The following is a 12741-nucleotide window of genomic DNA, read 5'->3' as shown; positions in this document are numbered from 1 at the left end:
AGTTATCAATTCAAAACCAACTTTGATATGGTATTAACAACATTGTTTCAACTGAAAAAGAATCAACTCCGATCCATTTGAAATGGATCTATTTCAGAATTTCAAATTAAATCTGAAATATACTTTCTTCAATTCTAATAAAATAGAGAGGATTTTGTTTGGCTTCAACCATTTGAACATATATAACAGTCTTAAGTGATTGTTTCACCCTTTCATAGGTAAAAGTCTCGCACAATGTTCATACTTTCTCAACAAGTACCTAGAATTTAAACATAATTTAAAAGAATGTCGAAATGTTGTGAAAGAGTAATGTAAAACAATCAAAGCCCTTTTCATTTATCGAAATTACATCCAACCCAAATCATGTGGCTCCTATATATATACTAAATGCTTACATGAAGAACTGCAAGTGCACAATCCAAGTAAATCACACAACTATATTTATTCGGAAACAATACTTTCAACTATATTTATTGGGTGACAAGGAGAACTCCCTTGCCACCAATGAGCTTTAGCAAGTAGTACAATTTCTTTGTCAAACAAATCTTTTGCGGATTCTCACCTTTAAACCATGCTTCATGTGAAGTATAACCGAGATGCCAGGTGATACAGGATGACCTTCAACCACTTGAACACTGTAATTCCAAAGGATGGCACTTGCGATTATTTTCATTTGAATGAAGGTTATATCCTTACCTAGACAAGTCCTTGGACCTGCATTAAATGTTATGAACTTGAAAGATGGTACATGCACTATTCCTCCACGCTCTGAAATCCATCTCTCTGGCTTGAAGTCCAAGCAATCTTGACCCCATATGCTCTCCATCCTTCCCATTGAGTATAAAGAGTATATCATTGTTGTATTTGGCCTGATAGAGTGACCACTAGGAAGAATATCAGATTGAATTGAACATTTGTGCTCGAAAGGTACGGGTGGACAAAGGCGTAAGGATTCACATATCGCTCCATGGAGATAAACTAGCTTACTTATTTAGCTCATCTATGTTAAAATCTTTCAACTATCCTTTGTCCAACAAATGCTCCTTGATCTCTCCTAGAATTTTAGCTTCCACATATGGGTGTGTTGCAACAATCCAAAAAAGCCAAGTGAGGCCTGCACTTACAGAATCTCTCCCAGCTGCCATGAGATTAAATGCAGTGTCCCTTAGAAACTTGTCAGATTTTATAATACCTCCAATTTCTTCTCCTTGTTCCCCAATAGCTGTCAACAAGTTGAACTTTTCTTCCTCAGTCTTTGGGGCTCTACTTTGGCTTAGTTCTTCTTGCCTGGATGAGATGCATTTGTATATAAATTGATCTAAAATTTTCCAAGCAATGCTGAGCTTCTTCTCACTTCCGATTTGAAGCCATCTTTGTAGCTTCCAATAGCTTTCTGGCACAATGTGTCGGTAGAACACACTTTCCTATAATTGATCAAACGCTTTTGCATGGGAAACGTGTGGGAATTCAATGGAGAGGCATTTTGGATCAAAACCCAAAGCCACTAAGCAAACACTATCGAAGGTGAACCGGTGAAAAATGTCTTGTAAATCCACCTCAATTCCGAAACTTGAGACATGACCAAGGACTTGGAAAGAGGCTCGTGACCATGAAGTTCATGTTAGTGAACCAAGGACCCTTAAACTTGGAAGTGCCCCCATTTTGTTTTAGGAGCCAGGTAATATACTCGTGCACATTGGATGCATTTTGAAGAAGGCCTGGGAGCATTCCAACAACAGGCCAATTTGTAATGGTTCGGCTTTTGTTCCATCTCAAATGACAAAGAAAGAGGAAGCATAGAAATATTGCTACAAGTATCTCTGGGTACAAAAGTATGGTCATCGGAGTTGTACGAAGTTTTCTTTAGGCCCCAAAGTTGTATGAAGTTTTGTAGGCTTGCATAGAAGAGTCTTTGCCTACCCTTCTATATATTGAAGTAAAATATCAGTTAGGATATAAAGAAATAAGTCCACTTGTTTGTTTTCTAGTTTAGGATAAGGTTGCAGATAGGTGATATGCCGAAGAGATTACGTTCTCTTGTCTTCCTGACTTGTTGTCAGTGATAATCCCTCTTTTCGGAGAATGGAATAATGAAAACTTCATCCCAACATTTATCCATAGATGCTTAATTGGTATACGTTTATTTGTAAATTTCCTTTTAAAATTATATGTACAAGAAGTCCGTTTCAGGGGATGGTAATTATATTTTAAACGTGAATATTAATTGTATATTTGATTCTCAACTTTTGATCTTGTCTTGTTTTAATCCTTACGCTTGAGGAGTTACTCGACAAGCCTTATGAGAAACTTACCTTAAAACCAAGGCAAGTAATTCTGGGTACAATAGCATGGCCATCGGAGTTGTATGAAGTTTTCTTAATTAGAGTTGTATGAAGTTTTCTTAATTAGTTCCCCAAAGTTATATGAATGTTTGATCTCAAGGCACGACCAGGAAGAATGGTGTACCATTACTTTGAAATCCATTATCAGGTTTAAGATAAAGTTGGCGACAGGTTAGTGTCAGATAATAATTAGCTAGAAGACATTACGTTGTCAGATCGATCGTACCGGTGAGCATGGTGGTCTCAGGAAAATCTATCTGTCCGGGGCAATAAGTCTGTGTGGAGAACGGAATAGTGAAAACTTCATTCCGCATTTTATCTGTAGACGCTTAATTGGTACACGTTTATTTGTGAATAGGAAATTATTGTTGCACACACAAGAAGTTTGTTTGAGGGTATAGTTATTACTCTAAACTAAGCTGTGACAGTGCTTATGCATGGGAGTAACGATGACAAAGTTATCATCACTTCGGAATTCGTGTTAAGTATCAATGTATCATATGTATGGGTCATGTTGAATAAATGCAAAAACTTTCATTTCATCCAATTCGCATAGGGTATTCAATGGCTTTTTTATCTTTTCTATTAGTAAAAATATCGTTTTAATTTCTACATTTTGGTAGCGGTAAATTTGTTTCTTGTTATTTTTAATTTGTAGGCAAGTTGATCCTTACCAATAACTTACTAATGAAAAATATTTATGCGATAAATGGCATGTATGGTTGGCACAAACGTGGCTAATAAATATTAAAATAATATTTAATTGCTACATAAAGAGCCACATCAACAATTTTAAAGAATAAAAAAATCTACATCGAAAATATATATATTTTTTAAAGGACTATCTTTTAAAAACAAATTATCAAGCTTTTCTTGGACTTTCTTGTTAGCCAAACTGAGGAACTGAAAACACAAAAATCAAGCTATACCCAGAAAATGCTTTCATTATCTCACAATAAGACTTATCATTATCACTTACTAACCCTTCGAATATGTATTCAGCAACACAAAAGTAGCAAATCCCATGTCACATGAACACGGACAATCATACAGTACTCAACAACTGCTCCTCATTTTACACTAACAAAATCAATTGATTAATTCACAATTCATAATCAGAAGGTTATTATTAAACAACTCTTCCTTACTTATACCAACAATAACTATCTCAAATTAATTATAAAAAAAAAAAAAAAAAACTGAAACCCTAATAATTTTGAAATCATAAGTTTCTATTTGACAACCATCGACGACCCCAACAATCAACCTCGCCACCTCTGCAATCTGTGTGCCGCCATGAGCTACCATGGCCCTAGGTCCCATCATGGCCCTCTCACAGTCACAGACCTCCCAACCACCACTACCACTGGGTGATCTCGTCACCGTAAAGCCTTCAACCTCACGCGCCTCCGAATCTAACTTGAAGGAATCAGCTATGTGGGATTCCCATTAGGTAGCAAAAGAGAGATCGAAGTTAGTGTGGAAAAGGGAAGTGATTTTGGGTTTTGGCTTGGTGTAAGTGCCTAAGCCGGATGATGAATTTCTTTTATGTTGTGGGTTTTACTTTTAGGTACTAGTATTGATTCTGAGGTATTTGAGTCTGGCATTTGAGTCTGGCTTGGTTTACAAAATTGGGTTATGGTGAATTTTCTAGGTTGAGATTGATTTTTGTATTTACGGGTTGTTGTGTTTGGCTAACAAGAAAGTGCAAGAAAAGCTCGATGGCTTTAAAAAAAAAAAAAAAATTTCTCATCGATCTTACAGTTTTTTCCCTTTCTGACGTGGATTTTATTATTATTAAAGTTGCTGATGTGGCTTTTTTAAGTAGCAATTAAATAATTTTTTAATATTTTATTAGCCACATGTGCGTTAATGATGCATACTGTTTGCCATGTAGGCATTTTTCATTAATGAGATAACAGTAGGAGACTAAATTAACTGTAAATTGAAAATAACAAAAATCAAATTGCCTGCTATCAAAATGTAAAAACCAAATTAACTATGACTTCAAAATGTAGAGATTAAAATAGTATTTTTGCCATTTATTTTTAAATATCAATACTTTTCATTTTTTTTTCAATTTGGGGTTTTATACATTTGTCTATGAGATTTATGCATTTTCCAATCATGGAAGTACTTAGGTCTGTGATAAGACGTACAACAGAAAATTCAACCAAGAATTGCAAATCTATATTGATAGAGATTGGTGAATATGCAATCATTAGGTGATCAAGAAACCAGTTCACAACAAAATTGATCACCGTTTTCCCTAAATAAGAGTCCTCTTTTTATTTATATTTATTTTTTATTGGTGCAACTACTTGTACTGTTAAATTGCTTGCATTTTTATTTACTTATATGTCTTCCTCCTCTTTTTACTATCCTTCAAAGAAAGCTTTAAGAAGACAGTTCGAGGGCAGGTTCGCTAAATCTCAATTTCAGGTTTGCAAGTGCTCAAAATGGACCACTGAAGTCAGCAATGGTTGCTTTGATCCGCATCAAAATAATAAAGCTCCAACCTTTAATTAATTTTTTATTTCTTTTTTTCTTTGAAGTGCCTTGCGAGAGGTTTTCCCCATTTACCAACAAATCATTGTGTCAATTTAATTTCTACTGCATTTAGTTTATTTGGTGATTTTTTTTTGTGCCTTCACGATTTGCATGCAATTTAATCTAATTAATCAACTTTGGTAGTTGAATTAATTAACCGGGGTCAAACTATCTTAACCCAAAAACTCTCAATTAAAAAAATATTGAGTGGTGTTACATTGCTTATCTCTCTCTCTCTCTCTCTATATATATATATATATATATATATATATATAGGAAATGATAGAATAAAGGTTGATTATGATTGAAGTGTAAATGACACTTACCAAGAAATATCTTTTTATCAAAGGTTGCTTGCAAAGTGAAGCTATACCTGAGTATTATCATTGAGCATCGACAATGACTCATGACAGAACAAAAAGATAAAACAATACAAAACAACACATGTGGATGGTTTTTAGACCAAACAACATTCTTACAAATCTATAGAATGGTATTAAATAAAGAATATCTTGAAGATACAAGGGTTTGGTAACTGAAGGAGGAAATCAGCTGGTACGGACTGGTCTGAGTCAAATATGAGTTGGAAACTCCCTCTTTTTCTTTTTTACTTTTTTTTTTGATAAATAAGATGATATATTACTAAAAATGCAAAGATAACAATGGGGAACCGATCCATCAACTTTCTTACAAAAGACCCATGAAGGGATGGAAGAGATGGATTAGGGTCCCCAATTTGGAGAGACGCACGCCCAACGAGCTAAATGATGAGAAAGCTCATTACATGAACGATAACAAAAAGAGAATTTTGCAACAGAAAAGTAAGGAAAAATGTTGTGGATGTCTGAGATAATGGAAGAGATTTCCCATGGAGGATCGGAAGATGAGCAAACTATAGACTCAATGACAACCTTGGCACTATAATGACCCCACCTCAACTGTGTAGATATTGTCCGCTTTAGAGCCCATGCCCCTTGCGGTTTTGTTCTCCCTCAAAGCACACAGCATTGAGGGAAAATGTCTCTTTACATTGGAGGGAAGTTATTCCTTATAAACACATTCCCATGTGCTTCTTTAGGCAATATGGGATTCCATGGAATGCAAGACCCCCCCTTTTTGGGTCACTACAATCCACCCTCCTTACGGGCACACACGTCCTCGCGTGTGGGGCCCACATTTCCGGCTAGGGCATGGCTCTGATATTATCTGTAACAACCCCACCCCAACTGTGTAGATATTGTCCGCTTTGGGGCCTCATACCCCTCACAGTTTTATTCTCCCCCAAAACACACAGCAGTGGGGGAAAATGCTTCTACACATTGAAGGGAAGTAATTCCTTATAAACACATTCTCATGTGCTTCCCTAGGCGATGTGGGATTCCGTGGAATGCAAGACCCTCCTTTTTGGGTCACTACAATCCACCCCCCTTACGGGCACACGCGTCCTCGCGTGTGAGGCCCATACTTCCGGCTAGGGCATGGCTTTGATACCATCTGTAACGGCCCCACCCCAATTGTGTAGATATTGTCCACTTTGGGGCCCATACCCCTCATGGTTTTGTTCTTCCCTAGGTTGCGCTGGGGAAAAGGCCTCAATTTGTAGTGACCCAAAAAGGGGGGTCTTGCATTCCATGGAATCCCACATTACCTAGGGAAGCACATGAGAATGTGTTTATAAGGAATGACTTCCCTTCAATGTGTAGAGGTCTTTTCCCCTACTGCTGTGTGCTTTGGGGGAGAATAAAACCGTGAAGGGTATGAGGCCTCAAAGCGGACAATATCTACACAGGTGGGGTGGGGTTGTTACAGATAATATCAGAGCCATGCCCTAGCCGGAAGTGTGGGCCCCACACGCGAGGACGCGTGTGCCCATAAGGGGGGTGGATTGTAGTTGTTAATAAAGCCCATATCTACCCATTAAATACCCGATGTGGGACTCATCACACAATCAATCAAATTGAGGCATCACAATCTCCCCCACTTAAATCTCTAACGTCCTCGTTAGAGCCCACTTTGCAGGGTAGTGTCTCTAAGCCCACATAGGGTTACTGGGTCAGCTCTGATACCATATGTAACAACCCCACCCCACCTGTGTAGATATTGTCCGCTTTAGGGCTTTATACCCCTCACGGTTTTATTCTTCCCTAAAGCACAGAGTAGTGGGGGAAAAGGCCTCTACACATTGAAGGGAAGTCATTGCTTATAAACACATTCTCATGTGCTTCCCTAGGCGATGTGGGATTCCATAGAATGCAAGACCCCCTTTTTCGGGTCACTACAATCCACCCCCCTCACGGGCACACACGTCCTCGTGTGTAGGGCCCACACTTCTAGCTAGGGCATGGCTCTAATACCATCTATAACAACCCCACCCCACCTGCGTAGATATTGTTCGCTTTGGGGCCTTATACCCCTCACGGTTTTATTCTCCCACAAAGCACACAGTAGTGGGGGAAAAGGCCTCTACATATTGAAGGGAAGTCATTCCTTATAAACACATTCTCATGTGCTTCCCTAGGCGATGTGGGATTCCATGGAATGCAAGACTCCCCTTTTTGGGTCACTACAATCCACCCCCCTTACGGGCACACGCGTCCTCGCATGTGGGGCCCACACTTCCGGCTAGGGCATGGCTCTGATACCATCTGTAACAACCCCACCCCACCTGTGTAGATATTGTCCGCTTTGGGGCCTTATACCCCTCACGGTTTTATTCTCCCCCAAAGCACACAGCAGTGGGGGAAAAGGCCTCTACATATTGAAGGGAAGTCATTCCTTATAAACACATTCTCATGTGCTTCCCTAGGCGATGTGGGATTCCATGGAATGCAAGACTCCCCTTTTTGGGTCACTACAATCCACCCCCCTTACGGACACACGCGTCCTCGCATGTGGGGCCTACACTTCCGGCTAGGGCATGGCTCTGATACCATCTGTAACAACCCCATCCTACCTGTGTAGATATTGTCTGCTTTGGGGTCTCATACCCCTCATGGTTTTATTCTCCCCCAAAGCACACAGCAGTGGGGGAAAAGGCCTTTACATATTGAAGGGAAGTCATTCCTTATAAACACATTCTCATGTGCTTCCCTAGGCGATGTAGGATTCCATGGAATGCAAGACTCCCCTTTTTGGGTCACTACAATCCACCCCCCTTACAGACACACGCGTCCTCGCGTGTAGGGCCCACACTTCCGGCTAGGGCATGGCTCTGATACCATCTGTAACAACCCCACCCTACCTGTGTAGATATTGTCCGCTTTGGGGCTTTATACCCCTCACAGTTTTATTCTCCCCCAAAGCACACAGCAGTGGGGGAAAAGGCCTCTACATATTAAAGGGAAGTCATTCCTTATAAACACATTCTTATGTGCTTCCCTAGGCGATGTGGGATTCCATGGAATGCAAGACTCCCCTTTTTGGGTCACTACAATCCACCCCCCTTACGGAGACACGCGTCCTCGCGTGTGGGGCCCACACTTTCGGCTAGGGCATGGCTCTGATACCATCTGTAACAACCCCACCCTACCTGTGTAGATATTGTCCGCTTTGGGGTCTCATACCCCTCATGGTTTATTCTCCCTCAAAGCACACAATAATGGGGGAAAAAGCCTCTACACATTGAAGGGAAGTCATTCCTTATAAACACATTCTCATGTGCTTCCCTAGGCGATGTGGGATTCCATGGAATGCAAGACCCCTCTTTTTGGGTCACTACAATCCACCCCCCTTACGGGCACACGTATCCTCGCGTGTGGGACCCACACTTCTGGCTGGGGCATGGCTCTGATACCATCTGTAACATCCCCACCCCATCTGTATAGATATTATCCGCTTTGAGGCCTCATACCCCTCACGGTTTTATTCTTCCCTAAAGCACACAGCAGTGGGGGAAAAAGCCTCTACACATTGAAGGGAAGTCATTCTTTATAAACACATTCCCATGTGCTTCCCTAGGCGATGTGGGATTCCATGGAATGCAAGACCCCCCCTTTTTGGGTCACTACAATCCACCCCCCTTACGGGCACACGTGTCCTGGGGAAGCATATGGAAATGTGTTTATAATGAATGACTTCCCTTCAATGTGTAGAGGCCTTTTCCCCAGCGCAACCTGGGGAAGAACAAAACCATGAGGGTATGGGCCCTAAAGTGGACAATATCTACACAGTTGGGGTGGGGTCGTTATAGATGGTATTAGAGCCATGCCCTAGCCGAAAGTGTAGGCCCCACACGTGAGGATGCGTGTGTCCGTAATGGGGGTGGATTGTAATGACCCAAAAAGGGGGGTCTTGCATTCCATGAAATCCCACATCGCCTAGGGAAGCACATGAGAATGTGTTTATAAGGAATGACTTCCCTTCAATGTGTAGAGGCATTTTCCCCCACTGCTGTGTGCTTTGGGGAGAATAAAACTATGAGGGGTATGAGGCCTCAAAGCGGACAATATCTACACAGGTGGGGTGGGGTTGTTATAGGCATCGCCTTCAAAAATCACAAACTTGTAACCAAGATTTATTGTTGTGGACATGGCAAGGAGGGTAGCTTTGGCTTCGCCCTAAACCGGGGATTGAGAAGGTTCCTTTGCTATACAAACTGAGATAATCATACAATTAGTACCACAACCAACAACATAGATGAATGTCACATTTGGTCTAATGGTAGCGTCAAAATTGAATTTTATCTAACCTATTGGTGGGGGGCATCATTGAGAGGCAGTGAAGGGAGATATGGACAGCCATGCTTCAAAATGGGATTTGAAGGATCTGTTGAAGTCAGCAGCAAGCCGATTAGGAGGGTTGGACAGGTCTTCAAAAATCAGTTTGTTTTTACTCCCCCAGATGCGGTCACACGTTATTGTAGCTAATAGGGAGAAAGATGCGCCAACTGATGGGCAGAAACCAAGGAGACACACAGGACTTAGGATGGACTTAACCCATTCAAATGCTGACTTTGGTGGGATGGAAGATAGATTGATGGGGATACTTGTGTTCCTCCATACAATAATGGCAAAAGGGCATTCAAACAAAACATGGACCACTGATTCCTGAGGATGATGACACCGGGGACAAGATGAATCCAACCTAGTAATTCTTTGAGCAAGGAATTCTCTTGTGGGGAGAACATCCCATGTGATTTTACAAATGTGGTATTTGAGTCTTTCATTAAACTTCATGGACCATAATTTCTTCCATTCAATAGCGGTAAGGGGACCAGAGTTTGTGAATTTGGCATTTTGGTCAGCAAGGTAAGCCGACTTGATAGAAAATTTCCCACTTGGACATTTTGCCCAAATAATGGAATTTGCAACTGGAGTGAAGGGAATGTGGATTTGTTGAGTTGAAGAGGCTGTATCATGGTCAAAGAGGTTGTGGAGAAGAGTTTGGTTCCACTGTCTAGTTTTAGGAACAATTAGTTCAGAAACCAATTGTTGGTTTGGCAGCAAGGTTATGGGGGTTGGGGTGAAGGATGGAATTGAGGGAATCCATGGGTCATGCAAAATGTTCAACAAAGAACCTGATCCAATGAGGTAGCAATAGCAGGAAGGTATTGCCTTTCCAAATGTAAGATGAGTTTTGTTGGAGGGTAGAGGTTAGGATGGAATGACCACGAAGGTATTTGGATTGGAGGAGGTTGGCCCAAGGTTTATCTGCACTAGATGCAAAATCCACCCAAGTTTGCATATTAGAGCATTGTTGATGTCATGAGCACGACGGAAGCCCAACCCCCCAGCAGATTTTGGTTTGCATAAAGAATCCCATGCTTTTGGATAGATATGGTGACCTGAATCAATAAATCCCCAGAAAAAATCTCGACGTCTAGCATTAATTTTGCTGCAAATAGACTTTGGTAGCTTAAAAGATGACATCCAATAAGATGGTGTTGAGGATAGCACAAACTTTACAAGAGTTGCTTTGGCAACTTGAGATAAAATCTTTGCTTTCCAACCAGAAATTCTGCTGTTGATCTTTTCCGAAATGATGTTCAACTGAGCTTGGTGACCTCTTTGGATATGAGTGGGAAGCCTAAGGTAGAAATTCTTGGAAGTTGGTGGTTCAAACCAATCAGATTGCACAGAGAGATTTTGGATGATGGAGGAACATTTTGACTAAAAGTTATTGCCGATTTCCTCTTGTTGATGGAAAGCCCAAACCAAGTCTGAAATTGAGATAAGCATGATTGGACTATCGCAAGGTCGTCATGATTAGCTTGAGAAAATACCACAAGATCATCAACAAACATAAGATGTGAAATTGGGGGGTAGTTTCTTGCAATCTTGATGCCTTGGAGAGAACCTTCAACCTCTTTCTGAAGAAATAATCTAGACAAAACATCAGTAACCAAAATAAAGAGGAAAGGAGAGACGGGATCACCTTGATGAATGCCACAGTTAGAGGTGAAAAGACCTACTGGAGAGCCATTTATTAATATGAAGAAGGATGGCGTAGAGATGCAATGACTAATCATTTGAATCCATTTGTCTGAGATGTTAGGATTAGTGCCCTTAAATCCTATCGTATGATGCTATGTATGACATTATGTATGACTTAATGTTGTAATTAATAAAGTTGTTTTATTATTATCTAAAATAATGGTCACATGAATATTTGGACATTATCATTTAATCCATGAGATGCATAGTATGTGATTTAGTCACAGAAGATATAAATCACAAGTTTTTTGTAAACTAAGAATTTTAGTTTGTAGTTGGTGATGAAATTGGGCATTTCATCTGCAAAGACTATATAACATATCAACTAAGATGATTTCTCTTGATCATGGAAGTGGAGACTTCAAGTTGGTATGTTGATATGTTTTAAGAGTTAAGACATATTGAACTGGACTGTTGTGAAATTTATTATTTTCCTAACGACTGTCAAATGAATAATAAATCTCACGACTTCTATTTACATGAACTCTTAATCCTGAGTGAATAATGGACCTGATCATGAAGTGTAGGTTGCTTTGATATATCAAAAGTGAGATCTAAAGTCACAATCAAAACATCAATATGTTGGGCAGCTACATTTAGTGTTGATGGAACATATATTCTCAAGATGAAATTCATAATCTCTTAACGGAGATATAAAATATTCCCTTGAGATAAGTTTAATGGATTTGGTTATTTAGAGTGTTAGGTCTAACCACTTTAGTAAGGAGTTACTAAAGTATATATTTATGAAATTGGATTTCATATATATATGATGAATAACTTAAAGGATTAAACCGGGTACTTAAGAATTAAGATGTAGTATTCTTCAAAGTGGCAATCTACATTCATGACTTTATGTTACTACGAATATTTTATGAAGGAGTTGCATGTACAATAAAGTTTTGAGATATAATTTATTAATAAGGCCTAGAGTGCAATTATATTTATATAGTGATATTAAATATAATTAATGGTAATTTTGGACTTGTCAAGAGTTGAAAGAAAAGTTTAAGGCCCATTGGAGCTAGAGTCTTATCTGTTCCCTTTTGGTCCCACTCCAAGCCACATACTAAAGCCCAATTGGAATGGCTCAAAAGGCTAGCCCAATTAGATAATCAGTTATAAGGAGAGAAACATACAAAATTTTATAAGAAAATGAAATGGTTTGTATGTGAGTGTGGGACACTATTTTATTCTCCCTTGAACACACACATATAAACTGATTGAGAGACCACACTTCTTTGGCACAAGTGGAATTGGAGTGAAGATTAAAAGTGTTCCCAAGTACTTCTAATCTTTGGTTTTGAATTTCACTGCACCAAGGTACACTCTCTTGTTCTTATATTCTGAAATTTACATAGTACATGTTATCAATGGTGAATGAAGTAAATCCGTTAATTTTCCACTACGTATGTTTT

The 12741-nt window shown here is 39.6% G+C and overlaps 2 protein-coding genes across 4 annotated transcripts in view; both read right to left on the bottom strand.

Moving 5' to 3' along the window:
- LOC126714784 (alkane hydroxylase MAH1-like) overlaps positions 1–1933 on the bottom strand; it is a 106544-nt gene extending 104611 nt beyond the window's left edge. The window contains exon 1 of one of the 3 annotated variants that reach the window (XM_050415090.1): positions 1679–1933. In XM_050415090.1, coding sequence (XP_050271047.1) covers positions 1679–1842 — 164 coding nt within the window. In that variant the 5' untranslated portion in view covers positions 1843–1933. The remainder of the gene's footprint in view (positions 1–1678) is intronic. The other 2 variants (XM_050415089.1, XM_050415092.1) reach the window with 2 other exon arrangements.
- On the bottom strand, positions 332–1551 carry LOC126714785 (alkane hydroxylase MAH1-like). Its single transcript, XM_050415093.1, is given in 2 exon segments — positions 332–1003; positions 1005–1551. Coding segments are annotated over 2 exon segments (609 nt in total). The 5' UTR covers positions 1146–1551; the 3' UTR covers positions 332–535.
- Positions 1934–12741: the final 10808 nt, after the last annotated feature.

The sequence above is a fragment of the Quercus robur genome, chromosome 2, assembly GCF_932294415.1.
Source record: "Quercus robur chromosome 2, dhQueRobu3.1, whole genome shotgun sequence".
NCBI classification, from domain to species: domain Eukaryota; kingdom Viridiplantae; phylum Streptophyta; class Magnoliopsida; order Fagales; family Fagaceae; genus Quercus; species Quercus robur.
This window is presented reverse-complemented; position numbering and strand designations above follow the sequence as displayed.